The sequence below is a fragment of the Aquila chrysaetos genome, chromosome 13 (assembly GCF_900496995.4).
Source record: "Aquila chrysaetos chrysaetos chromosome 13, bAquChr1.4, whole genome shotgun sequence".
In the NCBI taxonomy this organism is placed as follows: Eukaryota; Metazoa; Chordata; class Aves; order Accipitriformes; family Accipitridae; genus Aquila; species Aquila chrysaetos.
In genome coordinates this window covers 15526466-15549676 of record NC_044016.1, presented here as the reverse complement: position 1 = coordinate 15549676, position 23211 = coordinate 15526466, and the positions used below count along the sequence as shown (strand labels likewise).

General features: G+C 34.7%; 1 protein-coding gene across 2 annotated transcripts in view; it reads left to right on the top strand.

Annotated features, from left to right (window-relative positions):
* Nucleotides 1-23211, top strand: part of LRPPRC (leucine rich pentatricopeptide repeat containing) — a 92875-nt gene that overhangs the window by 48013 nt on the left and 21651 nt on the right. For both annotated transcript variants that reach the window (XM_030035071.1, XM_030035070.1), the window contains exons 24-29: nt 3189-3313; nt 3943-4049; nt 16770-16838; nt 17104-17194; nt 20628-20770; nt 20886-20973. In XM_030035071.1, coding sequence (XP_029890931.1) covers nt 3189-3313; nt 3943-4049; nt 16770-16838; nt 17104-17194; nt 20628-20770; nt 20886-20973 — 623 coding nt within the window. The remainder of the gene's footprint in view (nt 1-3188; nt 3314-3942; nt 4050-16769; nt 16839-17103; nt 17195-20627; nt 20771-20885; nt 20974-23211) is intronic.

The window sequence follows — 23211 nt, the reverse complement described above, 5'->3', positions numbered from 1 at the left end:
AGCTCTGAACAGATAATAATTGCGAGTGACTTAAAGCTATAGTATCTGGCCAACTCAAAATGAAGCATGGATCATCTGCGTTTGCATTTCAAATACTGTTTTGTCCAGACTGACACTGGAAATCAGATTTTTCAATGTGGCTATGAGTATATGGGCTTTATTTCCTTTTTGACTCAATCCATATTAATTAAATAGTAATTTTGGACCAGGCTTTTAATGTAGTAGTGTAGTAAGTATCCTTTGGGAAGATAAAAGGGTGTTCAATATGCATAAGTTTACACAGAAAAACTGCCAAATATTTTCAAATGTATGCCTGTTTGTTAGCTTAAAATCCTTTTGTCTAAATAGCATTTTCTTAAAATGTGGAAAATCTTTTTTGTGCAGTTTTTTTTTTAAGTTAGTGAGTTATAACAAGAAACACATTAAAATGTTACCTATACTCAAAATTTGAAGCCTACACTAAGTTTCTAGTTTTCATCTTCATTTATTTTCTAACAGGATTGTAAAAACTGCTTGCAAAAGTAGTTGGTGGTACTTATTTGGAATTAACTGCAGTTTGTGGCAATTAAGAAAAATACGGCAGGTTATTGAATAAATCATACAACTCAAGTATAAGCATAAGCTCGATGGTTTTTTCTTTGTAGTAGTACAAACAATTTCCTTGTAGGGGCTGAACTTCTATACCTTTTATTGTTTTATAGTTGGTTGTTGTCAGTTTTATGATTTATCTGTTTTATAAACCCCGTTCTCTAGTAAACTGTGGATGACTGGTTGATTGCTTGAATGCAACTGAACGAATATATCAAATTTCGATAGATTCAAAACAAATGTCTAGTAAATTAGTGTGTAAGATACTGACCTCCTTAAATGCAGACTTATTGAGGCGCCTTTGAGCAGTATGTACCAGTAACAAGTACAATATTTCCACTTTTATCTCTGTTCTTTGCTGACTTTTTTTCTCTGCATATACAGTATTAATGCCTTCAGAAGTATACATTTAGAGACTAGAAAACTGTTAATGTTCCTGTTTGAATGACATCCCAATTATTCATTCATTTATAGATAGCTTTGACCTAAAAACAGTCACTTTAATCCTTTAGGAATACAGCTGAGGCAATACTATGGCTGTTTGAGCATCAATCTGAAAAGCTAGATTTATCACTGAAAACTTTAATTTGAATGTATAAATGTTGTTGTGCCTCCTTAGAAATTGACTAGTTTTCTGTAAAACTGGGGGTTTTTATATGTTAACTGAACTTGCATCTAAAGTAGGAGAAAAATACTGATTATATAAAGCTTTATATCTGTCTATGGTAACTACCATAGTATTTCTCTTTTATGACAGTAATCTAGCCTGCAACATCTACTTGCAGTTTTGAAATTAACCTGTAATTTAGTCTTCACCCCAAATGACAAAAATTCAAATGACTCCATGGGGTGCCAGAAGATGCACTGTAAACAGGGCTCAGTAAGGGGGATAAGGTAGAAATCCATCATCTTAGGTTCATCTTCGGAATGCCAGTATTACTGAACAAAATTAATTATTCTTCTGTGTTTTACTCTTTAAATTTTTAAAATATTAGCCTAGATGAAGATAGTGGCATATAATAGTCTAGTTCATTCTCTGAAAAAGCAAAATTTATGCTGCACAAGAAATGCGATGTGAGGAGAGGACATGTGGCTTGTTTGCCTTGTTTTAACAGTAATATCTTGATTTGTTAAGGTTCAGTTGATCAATAATAAAGTTGCTTTGGGAATGCAAAATCATTATTTCAAGTCAGTTTTATTATGGCCTTCAGCTGCTGCTAAGTGATTCCCCCCCCCCCCCCCCCCCCCCCCCTTGCCTACTTCCACCACCATTTATTTGGTAAGCCTTTTGAAATCTAAATGCAGTCTTATTGACTGTTTGGCTACTTACTACATTTTGTGTGTGTTGTCTTGGTTTGTTTCAATTTCAGCTTAAACCTTCCCCTTCAAAGAATAACTTCACATATTGTTTTACCAGTGTTTCAGTGGTTGTCCTCTGTTGGTTTTGTTTTGGTTTTTTTAGATTGGGTTGTAATCTGTTGAAAAAGGGTCTGCAGCAGATGATTTAGTTCTGTTAGTTGCACAGTATAGAATGTTAATTTATATTTGTTATTATTTTAAGTTCCAGATCTGATTGTTTTTATGGCTTTTCAGTTTTGCATTTTAACTATGTATACTTCTGAAGGTGTTAATACTGTATATGTAGGGAAAAAGTCAGCAAAGGACTGAGATAAACAAAAATGGAAATATTGTACTTGTTTCTAGTACTTACTGCTCAAAGGCTCCTGAATAAGTGCATTTAGGAAGTCAACATCTTATGCACTAATTTACTAGTACTGTGGATATATACTGGTGCCATGGCTTTATGTGACATGGAATAGGCCAGCATACAATACATTTTGGTACCTTAATCTATTGTTGAATTAATTGCAAAAATTATGTTTTTATTGCAGAAAATATACGTTGGATTCTGACCTTTATATAGAATGGAAAAATGCTAGCCCTTCAATTGTGACAAAATGGAAATCAATAGATAGAGCTAGTCTGTTAAGGTGTAAAACAAGTAGAAAGCAATCTGAAGAGCTGTGGTTATCTTAGTTAACTCTGGAGATCTATACTGAAATAAAAATGCTGTGGAAAAATTTTAAAGAGCTTAAAATCTGAAAATGTCTAAACAGACATTTGGAGGTAATATAATGTGCACAATATTACTTATTAACAAGAAAAATAGAACTCTTAAATACAAACTGAAATTTCTGTGGAATTGGGGTTTTGTCACAATAGTATCTAGCAGAACTTAAGAATTTTACTTCAAAAATTAAGTGCATCTAATCATGAAGAGCATTCACACCTTTAGTTAATTTGTAGTGAACAGTGGTCATGCAATCAAAAATTATACAGCCAAGAGGTTTAACTATAAGACTGTAGTTCTGTTTTCATTTCGGCTGTCAAGCATACATGGTATTTGTCTGTAGGAAAACTTTACCTGTTATTTAAAAATAACTGTAGCACATTGGGGAGGGGGGGGGAATACACTCTTGGATCATAAACTGCTGAATGAATTTTCCTTGAAATTTTCAAGACTAAAGTGGGTTTAGCATGCACTGCTACTGCTGGGAATGTTTGATTGTTTTTATTCTTGTTTTGTTTCATTCCACAAGGGATGATATGCCTGCAGCTCTGGAAGCTTTAATCAAGTGTTATAAGAAGTATGGTAAAATTCTTCAGCTTCATAACATCTATTGTAGACTGATAGAAAAAGGAGATGCTGATCTTCTGCAAAAGGGTTAGTTGCATGTAGTCAAATGCTGTCTGGTTATATGGGGTGTTTTCTGGAGGCTTTTCTTCCAGGACTTGTATATAATTTCTTTAAACTTAAAGAAAAAAAAAATTGTGTTTATATGTGTAACTATAAAGCACTTAAATGATGCCTACGTTCTTCAGATTGAAAATTGATATTAATTTTAAATGTAGAGGAATCCTAATGTTTGGATAATACAACATCGAACTCTCAAAGGTTATTGCTAATACTTGTTCTAGCTATGTATATTATTATTAAGGAACAACTTAATAGTAACACAACACATCTGTTTTTCACATAGTTGTGCAGTTAAGAAATCCTATATCCTCACCCTATACAAGTAGAGAATGCCAATATATAGTCTATTTTGTTGAATGTAATTCAAAATAATAGTGCAGATAAACAGAAAAACATTTTAAATATGCTCAACTGCAAAGTTACAAGAAATTGTGTAATATGTTGTAATCATTCCGTATGTTTCAAAATTTATCTCCCCATAGCTTGTTCTTGGTGTTCTGTGATGCTTGGAAAATATTAGTATTAAGAATATTTGACATATATGTTAAAATGCTTCAATGTATTTAGTAAATTAATGAGTTTTATTCTCTGTTTAGTTTCAGATTTTATAAGCAGAGAATATGGAGACATGATGGCTCTTTATGATCTCTTCTTTGCCTTCTTGCAAACAGGAAAATACAGAGAGGCCAGGAAGGTCATTGAGGTGGGACTTTAACTGTAGTATTCTAATCGTGCAGCTATTTAGACTCTTAATTAGAAACATTTAAAGTTTTTAACCTTTAATTAGACTTGTTCTGATTCATGTTAATAGAATTCAATCCCAATAATAAAAAAGAAAACCTGGATCAGCTTTATTTTGTATAATTACAGTTCAGAAGAGAGACAGTCTTGTATATTGAAATTGTTTCCTTACTTTTTCAAATTCACTGTTATATATCAAAATGATATTTGCATATTAAATATCGGATTGTGGAACAATTAAATTAAACTGGCGTTCCTGGGTGTAAAGTTGCTAATCCTCTTTCCGAAGGAATTCTTTGTTCTTAAAAGCACTGGAATTTAATTTGCTGCAGACCATGCTCAGTATTATTTGTAATGCTTGTCTACAAGTTAATCAGCCAAACAAGCACTGTCTGCTACTGTTTGGCATTTAATTTAGCATTTCTTCTCTTGCTCTCTTTTTCAGGATAGTAAGCAGCTTATAGGAAGTGGTAGGTGACAAACTTGGTCTATTTAGGATTAGTATATTTTATCTAGACTTGATTGAAATTGTGCTTACTGAAATTGATAAGTCAAAGGGGCAGCTGCAGAGTCTGCCTAGATTGTGATTATTTTTCTTCTTAACGCAGTTGTATGTTTTTAAAATGCTGCATAAGTTTCCGGTTAATGTGTGGGAGGAGGCATCTTGCAGAAAAAGTAATACTTTGTTCTCATAGTTTTTGTTACATACATACACAACTCTGTAACCTCATTTTCTGGGTTTTTTCCTTCCTAAGACAAAGTATGCTTTTTTCCTAATTCCCCCTAGAATATTTGAAATACCAGTTATCCCTACTTGAATTATGTAACAGAATTCTTGTATTTTAAAAAATCTTGGTTTTCTGCTTGTTTTTCTGTGGTGGAACGATACTGTCCTGCTGCGGGGTGTGTGGAAATTGCTAAGGACAATGTTGAAGCATTGGTATTTTTGTTCTGAGAGGGTTTTTGGAGCTCAAAGTCTTATAATACAGAAGAATAGAAATAATCAGTATCTGACAGAAGACAACACAGAGGAGTTGAGTTCTTTTTATAGTGATTAAAGCATATAGGAGCTAAAATGATGAAATCTGAGATTTGGAAGTAAAATTAAAGCTAAATGAGTAAAACTGGTACTTGGTGTGATTCAGCAGGCTGTTTCTTTGATACTGGCATTTAATTTCTCAAAACTTATATTGGTGTCTACAGCAGTGATGAATAGGATAGTAAGCAAATTATCAAATTGTTGGGGCTTTGAAACTTTTGTCATTTTCTTAATAGATGCCAAATTATCCTGCAAATATTCAGTATTTGGTGATAGATCATAAATTATTAGTAACCACAAACAGGCACTTAGGTGTAAATCTGAACACCTGATATCTGGAGACTAAATAGAAGTTTTCCTGGCTTTTTATGCTATTTAAAGTAGGTTTCTTGCTCTTACCTAAGTTCTATGAAATATGAATTAGGGTTTTGTATATGCTCTTGAGAAAAAAAAGGTTTTAAATCTGGGATTTTTAGGAGTATGGGAATTTTAGCTAGGAATAATATGCATGTATTTTACTAGTGGATAAAGTGACACAAAATCAATTATTATATGGTGTGTTATATTTTAAGTATGCTTTTATTATGTAACAATATGTTAAATATTTTCAAATAAATTTTTTTACACAAGGGGGGGAATCTTACAACTGGTATTTTGCTGAAGAAAATAGCTTTTATTGTTTTAAACAATAAACAAGTTACTATTTGCCTTTTTTTTTTTTTTTTTTTTTTGTTGGGAAGTCAGTGTCTTAATCAGTATAATGTGGAAGATGGAGTACAAAGTATATGTGTATCCTTTTCTCTAGTCCAGTGGTTTTTGTGACTAAATTACGTCTCTTGTTGGTCATCTCAGATTGTTTTTCTATTTTCCTTTCTTGTGAATTAATACTCAGTGAAGGTGACCAATTGCTGCTGCTTTCTCTTTTTAGACGCAGTTGCATATTAGATATAGATTATCTTTTAGCATGTACTTTGATCATGTATTGCTGATTATGGTGGTCAATTGGTTTTAGTGATATCATTTGTTTTGAAAGTATCTACGGAGTAAATAAAGAGGGTCTAAAAGGGTAGTAATGATGCTGGAAAAAAATTTCCTTAGGAGTTAAGGAAGTGAAGACCATGGAGGATGTCATCATTAAAATGTGCTGTAACTCACTGGAGACCACTGCCTCTGCTTGCTCTTGCTATTGTTAGAAATCAGAGGTACACTAGATGCTTATGTGAAACTTAGTGACAACTGCTGCTTTGAAAAACTTGAAACTCAGAGCCCCAGGAGTAAGGAAATAACGCTTAAATCTCAATCTTTGTTAAAATACAACTGGGTGACAATAGTGGGAAAGATTTGAGTGCAATTATAAAAATTAGGTCAGAGTTCTGTATGTACGTTATCAGGTCACAAATGTGTTGTACATGCATATATATAACCTCGTGTTGTGGGATATCATCATAGCAAGAGAGCTGAAAGCTCTGGAGCTCATCTGCTTGCTGGAAGGACAGCAAGACTAAGCAGACAATGATAGCGTAAAAGATGACAAAAGGTGACTAGAAAGGAGGTGAGGCAAGGAATACACCTGACTGATGCTAGAACAAGTAAACTGAAGCATGTGGTAGTCTGGTGGTGTAAGTCTCTTTTGAAGCGATGCTAAGTGGAAGAGAAGCTGTGATTGAGAAGACTACCGGGGGGGGAATGCAGCTAAGTTCCAAGGCTTCACACAGCTTGGTTGATCAGGTAACAGTTTGCAATGTTGCTAGACTGTGTTGTTAAGCTTTTGAAAGTCTGTTCTCATTTGTTCTGTGGCAGGTAGCTAGAGAAGAAAGCCTCTCTGAGACAATACCTCCAAATGAGGTAGCCTTGGCTGCTCTGTAAAGTGAAAGTCTATTTTATTCTAGCTGTGCCTGGAGATTCCTGGACCATTGAAGTTATGCTGGTAGATGGATGTGCTGGTAGATGCTCTTTTGCTTTCCACTTGGAACAAGTTCTGCCATTGGGTGCTGTAGTACATCAAAGCATGATTTAGTCTTCAGTTCTTAATTACACCTCAACCGATAAGTTGGCTTTTGTCTTGCGTCCTTCAAAGGTGATCATGTCAAAAAAAAGTTGGCACATCTCTCTTCTTTCCCCTTACCATAAGGTCACATACTAGCTTGCCTTCCCTTGAAGTGGCATAGCACGACTTCTATGTCACAAATCTAGCTCTAGTTACTTAGGATTTTTTCCTGCTTACTTGGAAAAGCAGTTTAATTGCCTTTTTTCCTTCAATTTTGTTTTCCATAAAAAAGAAAAAAGGAAGAAAATTAAGTAAATACATTTTGACTTTAAATTAAACTAGATTAAAACCAATGTAGGCTAAAAGAAAGGGATACAAATTTTCAATAAGGAGGATTAAGGAAAAAGTAACTTCTAGAAAAATATGTTCTTTACCTGTCTTCTAAAATGTTGTCTTATTTTGAAAATATCTAATCAGATTTTCTCCTGGAGAGAGGTCTTATGTAATTCTTCATATGTGTGTCTCCAGAGCTCCAGGTAGTAGATCAGAGAGTCTGGAAGAGTTGCTTGGCCTAGTATTCTGTCAAGTCTGGTATAAAAGTGATAAGAGAATTTTCTAGAGCCTAGTCCCCCAAATCCCTCCAATCCACAGCTTCTTGCCTGTTGCCAGAACTGGACAATTGGAATTCCCTTATGTTTACTCAGTTGTTGACTGCCACTTTATTAACCTGATTGACCTGATGGTTGAGAGCTGGACTGCTGTGAAGGTCATCCAGGAGAGTGAGAATGAAAAAGGGAATGTTATACCACCTTGGAGGAATCTACTTCCTCCCCCTTTCACCTCTTAATTCTGTTTGTTTGCATGCTGCACGGAGATTGAAAGATTTCGCTACTTAAAGTAGTTAGAATATAGTTGTTATCTGTCATTTTGGTCCAATTTTAATTTTTTGGTCATCTCTGAATTTTGCACTGAGATCTCATACTTGCAGCTGTTTTACCTGCAAGATGGTTGAATATTTCTAGACTTGCCCTTTTTCCTTCATTTATTATTCATGCTGAATGCAATTATCAAAATACTCTCTGAATCTGTGTATAATTAAGCCCATGTCCATGCTTGGCTCTTTCTGGTAGGGTTAAAAGAGTTATATATCATTAAGTAATGTAACAGTCCTGCAGCAGAGGTTCAAGCAAGTCTTTCTATAAATCTACTTAGCAAAAGTCTAAACCAGTTTTTCATGAAGTAGAAATGAACACTTTACACCTATCGCTAAAGTATGCAAGGTTTTAAACTGGTGTTAAGTCCAGTTCTGCACTGTATTGATAAAATCATTACACTTTAAACTATACTTTATTGGACAGCAAAATACTTCTGTAAAGAAACCAAAACAAGCACCACATTAAAAAGAGTATCAGGTCACTGGCAATTTTGGTTAGGAGCTTATGGACTGCTCTGATAGGAACTAGGAGTTGGTAGAGATGTTCAACCATCTTTTGTTGTTTGACAGATACTTCTTGAAATCTTTCTAGATCAAATCACATCAGCTATTAAATTAAAATTTTCTTTAATGAAAGAGTAAAAGCTCTTGTTTCTGCTCTGTTTGTAGTTTTACTGGAAACGAAGGCTACGAGAGGATTACTAAGAGGGTATCTTAGCGAAAGATGCCAGAACTGTACAGCAAAATTTTTCAGTCAAGACCAACCTGTACAAGTTTGCTACCAGTAGAGGAGCCTCCCTTGAAAATGGCAATGCATAGTGCATGGCTTCAGATTTCTTTTAACCAGACTTTAATTAAAGTCTGATACTTTCCTCATCTTCCGCTCTCATACTAAATATATCTTTTATATTTAATAGTTAAATATATCATACCATATCTCACATATCAAGGCATTTATGTGAAGAATTGAGGGGACAAATGGTTGTGAAATATTTTAATGAAATGTTTTCCAATGTGAATAAATGCAAGAAAAGGTATTTGCTGCTGAAATTCAAGACCTGACAAAAGAACTGTTTGGGGTGAGTTTAGTGTGCAGGAATATATCTATCAACAGATGTCAAGTTAATTCAGGAGGTAAATAGATTTAAGCAAAGAATTGTGACATCCACTGTCAGCAGACCTCAAGATACCAGTTGCCATTGGATTTAATCTACCATAAAAACAGTGAGAATATTTCTACTTGATATTGAGAGATTACAACCTTCTTTCATCCAGATTGCTTTTTTTAAGAGTCTACATCATAAAATTGAGTCTTGCTGATTTTATGCTGGAGATAAACTATGGAGGGAAGATCTTTCTTGATTTGTGACAGCAGGATTTAGGGGGGGGTGTTATGTGTAATTTAATGATGATTATATCTAATGTCTGAATTTACCTAAAAAGACTAATTTTTGGTCCCGTTAAGAAAAAAGTAGAGGTGATTAGAAAAAAATGTAAATGTTTGTGAATGTTGAATGCAAATTGTATTAGGCAATGGTGGTCTGAGATAGAGGAGTAGTTTGTAGGGGGTATAATAGCTTTTATTAGAGTAACTGTATACAGCTGAGAGGGAGGGGAAAGGCTGGAGAGCTTTTAGGCACACAAGCCCTATAATTACAAGAAAAGATTATTCTTTTTTTCTTACTATCGAGTCCTATTAGTCTAATAAAAGCATTACTTCTACTTATGAAACTGGACTCTGATACAGCTATTAGCAAAGGTGGATTTTATGTCCATGCATATGTGCATGTGTGTATGTGGGTTAATAAAAAAAACGGTGCTTACTAGTTCAGTGCATGTTATTTAGAAGTTCTTAAGTATGGCTTTCTTAAAAGAAAGCAAAGGAATATGTTTCAAATAAGTAAATTTGGTAAAGGAGATGACTACTGAAGAAATTCCTTCCAGAAAGTGAGAGGGTAATGTGTTTGGAATGTGGGATCAAGGCAAGAGGTGTTTGTCATTTCTTAGCTCCAGGGACTTTGTGTTAGGAGGAGGACACTACTGAGTGTTATAATGCTTTTTTCATTCATCATACAACACAAAACCACATTACAATGCAAAGAGCAAATTCTTGCTCTGTTTTGACTCTAGAACATGCTTGAGGATTTTTTCAGTAGGGTTTTTGCATATTTTTGATGTCACCTTTTCTTCCAGACTGATTATTGTTATGAAGTTCTCTTATTGTCTAATGATTATTTTATAATAATACTTTGCTGCATAATTAATCTTGGAAATGTTACTGGTAAATGTAGAATATTCCAATAGTGCTTAAACATACATCAGTCTTGATTATCATAAGTAATGCTACAGTTGTAAAGCTCTTCCCTATTTTTATTTTGGCATTTTTGGAAAATAATCAAGTTTCCTTACGTTTTTCTCAATGTCTGCCTAACATAAAGTAGCATATATTCCTGTTTCAAGTGAAATAAATAAAATCACGAGTATTTACTCAACAGATACTAACCATTTTGATAAAGTCAGTGAACTACGTAACTGACAGAAGCTTTGAGGCAAATACATACTTCAGGGGAAAAAAAACCCAAAACCAACAGGAAAGACTTCCCCAGTGGAGACTGTAAGCTTTGTATTTTCTTAATATGAACTACTGCTGCTTTTTATGTAAAAAATTAAACTGGTATAATTAGGCTCGTTGCTACCTTGGGTGCTTGTAAGATAGGTAGAAAGGAGAGCATGAGCTTGAATTCTAATCACTCCGAAAAGGAGAGTTAGGGAGGATAAATATGTAGACGTGTGTCCCTTTGTCTTTCATTAAATATCTGGTAGTGCAAATAAAATATCAAATACACTATAATTGAGTAGGTTTTGAAGGCATAACTCGCAGTGGAGCAACTCATAATTTTCAACACTCTGGTGCTGCATTAGAGTACTTGCCATTGTTATCAAATATGAAAAGTAGTCATATTGAAGGTACAGATTTAATTATATTCAAGCTTTCATACAGTTATACCTTGCCCCAAAAGTTGTGCAAGTGTCTGGATGTTTCTGATGAGCTTCTCATTAAAGAAAACGGTGTAATGGGGGTTGGGGTGTGTTCAGTCATATTTATTTCTGGGCGAAATTGCTTACAAAGAACAAAAGCAATTACTTATTTTTTAGAGAAATCCCATCTTGGTTACAAGCAGTTTGCAAGGTTTTCTTTTGTTTAGAAAGAATAAAGTGAATGAGGATATTTTTCTGTGCCACCACCAAAGAAACCATTTTCGAAATCCACGAGAGCTAAACTTCTTTCAAGGTGAACTTGTAGAAAGAGTATTACATTGTTCCCTGCCATATACAGGTGTAGCTCTACTGTCATCCTGGTAGTACAATGACTTAAAGAAAAGCTGAGCTAGAGAGAAGTAATGTGTTTTATTAGATAGCTGATATGATTGCAGCAGTAAAGATGCTTTTTGATGCACAGATTATTTTTAGATCCCTCAGTCTTTAAAGCTGCATCTTTTATAAACTTCTGGGCTATTGTGTAAAAGTTAGTATGTTTAGGACCAATAATCAAAAATGAAGAAAGTCTGTATTTTCTGTATATCCCACAATGATACTTCACTTATATTATGCTATAAAGATTATAATGTAAGAAATACAGCAAAGTGGTATACTTGTTTCATACATATTAACACAGATGTAAGCTTATTTTTAAAAAATAATGTTAATGTAGATGTTTTAATCAGTATTTTTTTAAAACTAGTGCATTACTATTTGAAAGTGAAGGAGTATTTAATAAGAGGCAAAAATACAATGGAAGTGTAAGATAATTTTAACCATCTCACCTATCAACTAGAGTTAGATGGCTACATAAGGTACAGAAATTTTATATCTGCATCTTTTAACTTTCTCATTAAGCAGTACACGTACCGCTTAGTAGAAGTGAGGACTTCTGCCAAGAGTTTTAACATAGGGGAAGATTCAAACATAGCATACAGTGTTTATGTTGTAAAAAACTTTTGTTCAAGTAAGCTGCCATGCAAAAATATTCCAGGCTTCATCAAAGCTGCATGGAATTTGTGAGATTTTCATAGACATTTTTGTGGAATCAGGGAAAAATCTGTCTTTAAATTAAGAACTTCCCATCAAATGTTCTGTTTTCACTGATGCTTATGTTAGAGTGAGCTGTTAGAAATGACATACATCAGTTCTTATAGCTGTCTGTTCAAGGCTGTCTGTTTGGAGAAGTAAAGCATTTTCTTGCAAGACATTGCTTTGGCATCTAAATCTCAGTAACTGGTTCTGGTACTGGTAACATAAGTCTGTTATGGCTGTTGATGTAACTCATCATGAAACATTCTTCTTCCTTTAGCAGCATTAGCTGTCTCTTATTATTACTGGCTTTTTTCAGCTGCAAAGAGAGGAATGAATGGATCTACCTGTCCAAAAAATACCATCAGAAAGTGCAGTATGGATGGCATTTGTAAAATTTGGCTGTTTCTTTCCAATATGTTTGAATCGGTGATTATAGTAGAACTGTTACCCTAAGAAAAGATTGAACTTTGGCAAGAAAATGTAAGGATTTAGAAGGAAACATAAAACACTTAAGGAAGGTAGAGTTAAACTTGAATTATTAGAATTGGTGTGTTATTCACAGTGAAGTTATACCATGAAAGGCTAGAATAAGTTGTCCAGACTATGTAACAATTATTTTGTCAAACAGTGCACAGTAGAAGTGCCGTGTTGGAAGGTTAAAACAAGAGTCATCTATCTTGTGTCACGTATATGCCAAACAAAAAATACTTCTGCTGGCTTTTAAATAATTATGCATATTAAGCCAGCTATAGCAAAAGTGGTACTGTTCTGGGACATTCTCAACTCTTAGTTTTCTGAAAGTCCTCTCTTTGAACAGTACTACAGGGTTTCTAGTCTGTATGTTAGTTTTTGTGGGTTTTCTCTTAAGTTTTGTGTTTAAAGAGAAAGTTGCTTTAGGCAACTAGAGAGAAGTAAATAAATTTTTTCCATATGTCTTCTGTAAATTACTTAACTTTTAAAAAGTTGTTTTGAAAGTAAAAAGAAAAGTTAGGTCTATTAGCTGTATCAATTACAGAACACTCATGTAAACAGAACTTAAATATTTCTATCATTGGCTAAAAATCTGGAAAGACATCGAAGATTCTTCTCTGACAGGTCAGTATTTTGCCAGACAATCTGTTTTCTTTCAGCTGTAATAGGTAGAAATTAGCTCAAATAAAAATGTTAGTGCAGAAAAGATTTTTCTGGTGATTGGACCCCTTCAATCACCTGTCTGAAGTGATTGGTTCTAGGAAGGAGGAGAACAAATCAAATGCTTTCAGTGTGTTAGTATTGTTGCATTCACATGATTTTTGAGTGCTGCTTGGGAAGAGTTCTGAAGATGCAGCATTTTTTTTCCCTTTCTGGTTAGTTTTCCTTTCTGTGTGTGAAGGTATAGAATCAGTGAGTAAATTAGTGTAGGGTTGTATGTTGAGCCTCAGAAAGATAGTAACAAATGTGATCAAAAGTATAGGATGGTTTCTGTAGGAGGTATGACTAAATAGGTGAGTTCTGCTTAGTCTGGAGAAGAAATAGTGAAACAGGGAATTATTATATATACCACTCATGAAATCAACATGAAATGGAGAGGATAAAGAAAAATCAATTGTGCATTGTCTTCCTGTACAAAATCTAGGGGCTTCAAATGAAGCAAGTAGAAGCTAGGCTGAAAACAAACAAAATGGTAGTATTTTGGTTGTTTTCTGCAGAAGGTAGTTGAGGCAATCCTTTGCCAAAAGATTGTACGAATGATGAATCTTACGGGGTTCCAGGGGCAACCAGAAAAGCTCATGGAAGAGAAATCACTTACTAGAAACAGTGTGACCCACTGAACCTGAAGTAGTTGGAGAGTGAAAGAACACTAAGGGGGAAGTATTGCTGGGTCTTCTGTCATTTTATATTCTCCTGTAGGCACTGTTAGGGAGAGGATAACAAGCTAGATGAACCTTGGTTTGGTACAGTACAACTGTTGTATATTCCAAGAAAATGTAAAAGCCAGAAAACTTCTATGTTTAGTTTATATGCTGTATGAATTGCTTGAGACTCTCAATGGTTATTTCATTCTTTAAAGCAGTGGATATCTTAAAAAATAAATTAAAAAACCCAAACAAAACCAACAAAACATTAAGACTCAATAATAGATTTTTTTTTTTAGTCCATTGGAACAAGCAAGATCAAAATTGTAAATGGGAATTTTGAAGAGTAATTAGAGTAACAGTTTTTACTTTTTTCCATTATTATTATTATTCCTTGCATTTTTTTATTCTGTATTTTAGTCTGCTGTATTGCAGAAAGTCTGCTTCCTGCTAAATGCAATGTTTAAAATTCCCTAAGATGGTAAGGGATAAGCTACAAATATGGACTATCAGGCAAGCCCTGGAGATTTAGTTAATCTGACCTAGATGTTCTTTTGATGATTGAGACCTGCAGTATGTGAAAACACTTCTCAATTTCAAAATGAAACACGAGGATATCTGTTGTATAACTCAGCTGTCCTTGTAGTGACAGACACATCAATCATTTCTGAACAGGAAAGGATTTACTATAAAAAGTTTGTAGCTTTGGAGCTGTTGAGTTCATTGGCATTCGGATCAGCAATGATATTGGAAGTTGTAAGTGAATTCAGCATTTGAATTTTACCATGCCCTAAAGAGGATTAGCTACAAATGCAGGCAACATACTTTTTTCTTTTTCATTTTCAAGAGCCTGTTGTGTAAGATGTTAATTCTTGACTTAGTTTTCAGCATATTTTATGTGAAACTGCTTGATAGCTCTTAAAAAAGCACTGAGCAAGTACCTATAAACATATATAACTGTGGGGAAAAAAAAAAAAAATTGGGAAAAAAGCAAGTACCTGGAAAGCAAAAGTGTGTTTATATATACCACTTTTGAATACTTGGGAACCCACTATTTTTCTGTAATATCTTGTATCGAGACTATCTTTATAGTACAGTTTAATACATGGAGAAGCTTCTCCATGTTGAAGAACTGTGGAGTTAATGTCCTATTTTTTAAAAACCTTACAATGATTGCATATAATGGTTTCGATGATTGGTAGGATTATATGGCCTAACATTTACTCTGCAAAACACTGTTTCCTATATGTTTAGCAAATTTTAACAGTTTTGACTGAAGTTTTGCATGCTAGTTTTCTGGTGTATGCTGAATTATTTCAGAAAGATGTAATTGTAATAATTCTGTGCTTGGAGAATATGAGAGAAGGAAATTACCTGTTTTAAAAACACAGAAGATAAACTGACTTTTTCAGTGGTAATTGTTTCCACTGTTTTGGAACTGACACTCAGTATTTCTCACAGGTTTTTGTTCAAACTGCCTCTTTTTTGCAAAGTTGTGTTAAAATTTTGGAAGTTGCATTTCACATTTAAACAGTAGAGATTTCTTACAATATTAACAGCTAAAAGCCTTCAAGAGTCAAAACACACGTTTCTCTGTAGGGATGAACAGACATTTCCTTGGAAACACTTTGAGCTATGTTGATGTGAATCTGGACACCCGAAATGAAAGCAGAGTCCTCTGTAAATGATCCTTGTGCTAAAACAAGAGTATAAAGAAAGTAAATCCAAGTATTCTGTGGGAGGGGAAGGGTAAGAGGTGAAAATGATGGATGGTTTGCACACAGGTTTTTTTGTATCTTGTTTTTTACACGTGTCAGACATAAGTCCTGGCATGCCTGTGACATGTTTCTTTAAGAACTTTGAATTTTCCTATGTTTCTTTAAGAATTTATTTAAGTGGAGGAACCAGTATTTTGATTATGGCCTGTGGTGCTGAGAATGCACAATGTGGTAGTCTATACCAGATGAAGTTTCCAAGGATTGAAACCTTATTGAGAATGTGTATTCTGTAGCTGTAGTCTGCTCAAAACAACAAAGGAATGAATAAGCAAAGGCTCATCAAACCTGGGAAAATTAATAACAGAAAGAACTGTGGCATGTTGACTATTATACATCAGTTCCTCCATGTACACACACTTAAAAGTAAGCCTTTGCTCTGTTCTGAGATAGGAATTGCCTTACAGTTAGTATACCTGCCGTCTGCATTGGCAGCATGTTATCATTTTAACAGTTACTGCTCCATAAATTCCTCATTTTCTTACTGAGCAGTAGCAAGAGAAGTCAATATCTAAAAACATTTACTGTTTTTAGGTATTAATAGTTGTAAGAAAATGGCTAATGTTAGCAGAGAAGGGGTACCAAATGCTGATGATGTGGTTGAGAGGCATGGTTTTCTAGGTACTAAGACACTGCAGTGGTGTTGAATGCAAACATTACATTGTGAAGACAGTTTGGAAAAATTTGGTGTAATTCTTTACCATGAGTAATACAAAGGATTACTATGGGTAATACCAATAATACTCTATTACTGTGGTGATAAAATTATTTAATGTTTCAGTTCATCTGAAGTGTATTTTAAATTAACTCTTTTGGCAGTGTTTAAAAAGAAAAACGTCTTGAAGAAAATGACTGCAATTTTTAAGTCTCTCATAAATGCAACCTAACTTGATTATTTCTGAGCTTCTAGTCTCATTCAGATTTCAAAAAGCAAGCAAAACCTATGAACTTTTATTACGAGTACATGTATTATGTTTATTTTTCCTTAGAATATTCTATGTGAAGTAATGTGTTTCTTCTTGTGGAAATATTTTACAGACACCTGGCTTGAGAGCACACTCTGGAAGGTTGCAGTGGTTTGCAAAAAAGTGTATATCAAGCAATCAGGTATGTGGCTCATATGATGTCTTCTGTGTAACTGTCATTATATTCCAAGAAAAATTGTTTCGAAATATTTCATTGCTTGGTTTTTATGTTTGTGAAAGGACGTGTGACAGGCTGATGAGGTGAACTTAATGCTCTGTGTAAATGCTGGTGTATACTTAAACAGAAATACTATTTTAGCTGAATGCACACAGCATGTAAGTGCACATATATAGAAAAAATAATTGTTTAGCTTAGGTATAACTATGTTCTTCCTTTCTTTTTAAAGATGGAGACTTTGGAACACTTGATAGAATTAACTCAAAACCTATTTGAATGTGATAGAGATGAGATGTACTACTACCTGCTTCAACTGTGTGGTAAGTGAGCTTGTGATCTTTTTCATGTTGTAATCTGTTTGCTTTTGTGGTTGGAGATAGGACATAACCCTGAATTGGAGAGGAGTTTTATCCTGATATGCAATTAGCCTGGATAGTGTTTCTGAGGCATTTTGGGCAAGGGGAGAGTACAGGGTTTTTTTGTTTTGTTTTTTTTTTTTACCTGCAGACCTGAACACTTACATAGAACTTACATAGTACAAGTATTCAAATCCATGCTATTGTCTTGTATCCTAATTTGAAAGTTGATTCTGTTTTGGTTTTTAATAATGCTTAAAGAAGAAAAACTGCTCATTTGTTATATCTTCATAACTGATAGAGATCTGGTGTTTCCTGTGATTGGATCTGGTTCTGAAAGGTGCATTTTTTTAAAAAAAATTACCAATTCTTCATCAGCCACAAGTGACTTTTGCATCACTTCTAGGAGTGGAACAGTTTTTAAAGTTGAAAGTTCCATTTCTATGCTACAGACTTGGTGTAGGATGTATCTGTAGTGTTTTTCATTTCCTCTTTCTGTATTTTTCAGTCTGTGCTGGTTTTGTTATTCAGTGTATCATACTGTATTATACATAATAAAAATTTTGGAAACTTTAGTTCTAGTTCAAGTCTTGAAAAAACATTCTGTGTTAAGATTGGATATGGAGCACTAAATAGTAAATTGGGACATTAAAAAAAAAGGAATTACAGGGATTGCTGTGTACTTTGGTAATGTGTGTGTGTGTGTGTGTATATTAATGAGCCATTACAGCAATTTGATATATTTGGTCATGGGAAAACTTGCATTTGACCTTAAAGTAATTTTAGGCTGTTGCCCATGTATATGGTTGACTAGAACTAGCTATGTTTTAATGCTAAATAAAATACTATTTGAACCCTCTTTTTCTTTTCATACGGTAATGCAAGAGGCTTCTTACCACAAGCAGAAAAGATGAGTACTTCCACAAAAAAAAGACCAGAGACCCGTTGAGAACTTTGTTGCTTTTCATTTCCTGAACAGCCTTAGAAAGCTTCAAAACCAAACTGTAGCACTACCCAGTTCTGGCTTTGCACATGCTGGTTCACCATCAAAAATCAAGTAGGTCTGAAAAGCAATCTTGTCTCAACAGGGAGGGGAGCCTTCCTGTTTCTCCACTCATCCTGTTCACCTCTGGCAGTGACTAAGTCTGACAGTGTGCCTACTAGGAAGAGAATCTAAGAAGATAAAATTTATCAAATTCTGTCATGCAAAATCTTCAGTCTTCTTTCAAAAGACAAAACCAATTCCATCTGCTCAAAGAAGTGGAAAACATTTGTGGGTTTCTGTCACCATAAAAGACAAAAACCACACACATTCCTGCTTTCAGCCATTTTAGATGATCTATCAAAGCTGCCCCATGTACAAGTACAGTAAAGAGTTGTCATTGTGCACCTAAGCCATAGCTTCAGATCAGTTTTAAGCATACAAAAAAAGAACCTACTATCTAGTCCAAGCTGTGATCCAAAATGTTGAAAACTATGCATTTGGTTTTTTACAATCACAGAATAATTTATGCAGGAGAGAACCTCAGGAGTTTTAGGCCTAGCCCTTTCCCAGAGCTAGGACAGCTTCAGTTATATCGCATCATGGCTTTGTCTAGTAAAGTTTTGAGTGCCTCCAAGGGGGGAAATCAAACAGCCTCCCTGGGCAACCTGTTCCAGGGTTTGATCATCCTCAGATACTCCATTGCTGCAACTTTGAACCATCACCTTTCATCCTTTGCTGTGCACTTCCAAGGGGAGACTGACTTGCTCTTCTCTAACTGTGAGCTAGGTAACTGAAGACAGCAATTAGATCCCCTGTTAGCCTGCTTTTTTCCAGGCTGCTGAAAACTCATCTTCTTAGACTTCCTCTTTTACTTCATCTGCTCCAGCCCCATGTCTGTATTGATGGCTGAATTTGCTCCAGTTGCTAGCATCTCTTTTATAGTTATGGAGCCCAAAACTGAAAACATGTCCTCTAGATGGGCCTCACGGGTGTCAAACATAGGTACAAACACATGAAAAAGTGTTAAGGCTTTCTCTGTCCTACTCTGTTAACTGCCATAATACTCTGCTTTAAAATGTTATCTGCAGTATTTAGTCCTTAAAACCAATCACTTTATTTGACTTCGGTAGTCACTAAGTTTGCTGCCTCGTCTAAAAAGCTGAAGTGATGCCAGAACCTTGTTGAAAATGGGCTTGGATCTTGAACCAGCCCAGTTACATATCCATGTGTTTTCTTAAACCCATGCTGCTCCTGGAAAGAACAGAACATTGCAGTGTTTCAGTATTGCATTGCAATATTGTTTGCAAAGCTGTATATGCTGCTTTGAAACACCAACTTTATAACAGTTCTAGAGAATATTCAAGTGTGTCATGCTGCTTCCAGCTGGCTGCTCCAGCTTTTCTGTGTGGTATGACTTAGTCCAGTGGAGCCTAGTCTACAGAAAAGCTGAAGTTCCTTAACTGAACAGTGGAAGAATAGCTGAAGAGCTGCTGTTACAGGCTGGGATATTCCCATGTGAACATTTCATTCCATCATCCGCTTTCTGACTCTGCCTTCTTGCCTTGCATGTCTTAATTTCTGAGATTCTGAATTAAACCATGGAACAGACAGGTCATAGCCAGCCCATGTTGGGTTTAGGTAGCTGTGAACAGGATCTACAACCAGAAGTCAATGCTGTTCTGGTGACTTATGATAGGAGACACAGGAAACCACCTGCTGTATGTAGTTAAATAGCAATTAACTGTTTTCTTTCACAAAGTCCAGCTTTCTATTTATTTGCAGTTATGTACAGTGGTGCATATATAAATTGCTATTCTTACTGAAAACAGTTAAATTATTCTGTGAATTTGGTAGCAATTTATTAAGTTTTTCTTTCAGGAAACTTAGCTTTTACAGTCTTCAGATAGGCATTTTTTCTTTTTCTTAGCAAAATGAGAGCCTGAAGGCCTAGAACACTTCTTTGACTTGGAAGTGGTAAACTTTGGGATGTAGACACTCTAACTCAGTAGCAACATAACCAGAGGATTTCATTTCAAGAATTTCAGAACGGAACTTAGAAGTGGTACCGTAGAATGTTAACGTTTTGTAATACTTTAGAATTTTTTGTAATTGTTTTTACAATTAACAGTCAAGAATATTAGAACTGACGAGCTAGGACGACCACTTCTGTAATATTTTTGAACTAATTTCTCATTCATTTGAAAATTCATACAATCCTTCTGGGTTTTTTTCTGTTTGCACCTTCTGGTGTTCTCTGTGTATTCTAAGTAGTTTATAGCTTTTCAACTTGATCACATGAAGCAGAAGTACATGATTAATTGATAATTATTTTCCAAAGATACCTTTTTTGAATCGCTTTATGTATGCATACTCTAAATGTGCTTTTATCTGAAGATTTGAATCTTGTTTCAGAGAACAATGGTGACTGGAGAAAGGCTGAAGCTGTTTGGACTAAAATTCAAGAAGAAAATGTTGTCCCTCGTGAGAAAACACTAACCTTACTGGCTGATATACTTGAAAAAAATGGTCAGGTTGTTCCATTTGAGGTACCTAAGGTAACTGGAGTTTAACTCTCCTAGCTAACAACACTTCTGAATATACCTCTTTCCACTGAAAAATGTTAACAGATGGCATTACAGTAACTTAAATTTAAGTTTGTTTGTTTTAAAGGTTGGACATGAAGATACCGGAAGTTTAAGTGCTTCTGATGTGGAAGAAAGAAAAATAAGGATGCTTTGCAAGAAAAACAATGCAAAAGGTAAACTCAAAACCACTGGGTTTTTTCCCCCTTCAGCACTAACTTTAAGATATCGATTAGCTATAGAGCAATAGATGCTTGCTGCTGCTTTTTGTTGGTTTGCTAGTATGTTAGGAAAGGTACACGATAATGTCAAGTCAGCCTGTGGTAAAGTTGCCCATTTTAAAATTACCAAAGTATTGTTGGTCTGCAGTTCACTTCATACTGTTGGATTAACACCATGTTTTAGACTTTTCAAATGTATCCATTAAACACCAGAAACTAAATTTATATACAGGATTGATGCAAAAAAATACAATTTTTACGGTTCCCAGAAAATCTAGCTGTTTGCTCACAAGTTTTAAGGTGTGAGGCATGAGAAGTGTAGTGAGAAGAAAGATTAATATCAACTGAAATAACTGGGGCATGTTTATGGGAAGGCAATTACCTATTAAAAGAAGTTGTTCAGATATTTTGTATTTTTCACTGCTGTTGAGGTCTTAATAATGAGATCAGATATGGTTCCAAAGTATACTTTAGGTACCTTATTTAAGCTATGGGCAAAGAAATTAGATGACAACGAATGAGATGGGACTATGTCATGGAGATACTCATTGCTGTTTTCCTATTTGGCTTTTATCTCTTAGACTATTTTCTATTTGTTGATGTTGCAAAACTATCTATTTCTATTTGAAGGGAGGATTCAATGTGTGATGTAGTGTCTTAAGCTTCTTTACAACTAAAATTAAAGTTGTCCATGTTTCTCTGTAGAATTTGGAAACTTTCCCTCTTATTGTTCCTCCCCGAAAGAAATACACAGACTATAAACAGAAGATCAAAATCTGTGTCCCCACAGCTTACTCTTTCCAAACATCTGTGCCTGTGGGTGCCACCCCACAAATAAAATGGCCTTATTGAGAGATCACTTCAGATCAATTCTGCTATAAAAAATGAACAGCTCTTCTGTACAAACTTCCCTGCCTCAGATAAAAACAGGATTAACTTATAGATGGGTATTTACCTTTGTATATACAAAGGAGGAGTGTAGTTCAGTGCAGTTCCTTTGGCTTAGTCTGTGTTTAAATCATTGGAAATCCATTCCTAGCCATCTCATCCCAAAGCAGGGGCACAGAGTCAGAACTAACATTACTGGACCTTTCAAAGCAGGAAGGAAATCAGTCCATTTCTAGCATTTGCCAAAGTGCAGAGCATTTGAATATTCTGGAAATCCTTTTTTTTTTTTTTTTTTTGGCCTGTACTATGACAAATAAGTAGGTATCTCACTTGAAAGCAGATTAGAAAATAGAATTAAATAGGTTTAAAAAAAAATAATTTTGCTGAATGAGGAAGATTTAAAATACAAGACACCTAGTCATTTTCTTCTCTGAGTGTTATCAGTATAATATACAGGTTGGACACAGATTTTTAAGCTTTGAGTTTTTAAAAGAAGAATCTGTCAGTCGTTCACACAGTTAACTTCTGTTGTTAGTGAAATGACCCTATAGAGTTATTCAGTCGCAGGAGCACTGATTAGAAGTCAAAAGTGGAGTCTGGATATTCTGTATGTAGGGAGTGCAATCTCGTGTTATGTATATGAATTTAAGAATCGTGTATTATGGCAGACATAATGTTTGCACGAAATTCTTCGTGCTGGTAAATTTTGGAAATTGGAAGAAAATGAGAAATGCAGAAATATTTTCACTGAAAACCAGGCAAAATTAATGCAATGCATTTTATAACATTATTCCTAGAAAAGTGTCCTGTGCCTTTGATATCATAAATCATCAAGTGGAGAGCAGGAGAAAATTAAATATGCCTTGGACCTTGCAGGGAGACTAGTTTAAAACAAAAATATAAAATGTAACTGCTAACAATCTATGAGGACATTTGATACTGAATTCCAGTAAGTTATTTCAGCATATTCTTTTATTTCAAGGTGCAGTATTTGAGAGGAGGTGGTCTAGAGCTATTGGGGATTAAGGGAAAAGACGACAAATGCTAGGAAACAGTTCCTTGTTGGGAAACAGTTTTCTTTGTCTTAAAAAAAAAAAAAAAATCTATAAAAACTAAGTTGTTGCTTTTATATAGCAGTATAATGTAATTTTGATGTGAATGTAATAGGGTAGAATAACTTTTTATCAGCATCAGCTTTTTGATAGAAAAAAGATTGATCTAATTATGTAACTAATTTAATGAACTTACCAACTCTGACATGGAGGTGTTTTGAAAAATCTATTATCTGAGGTGCTTGATTTATGC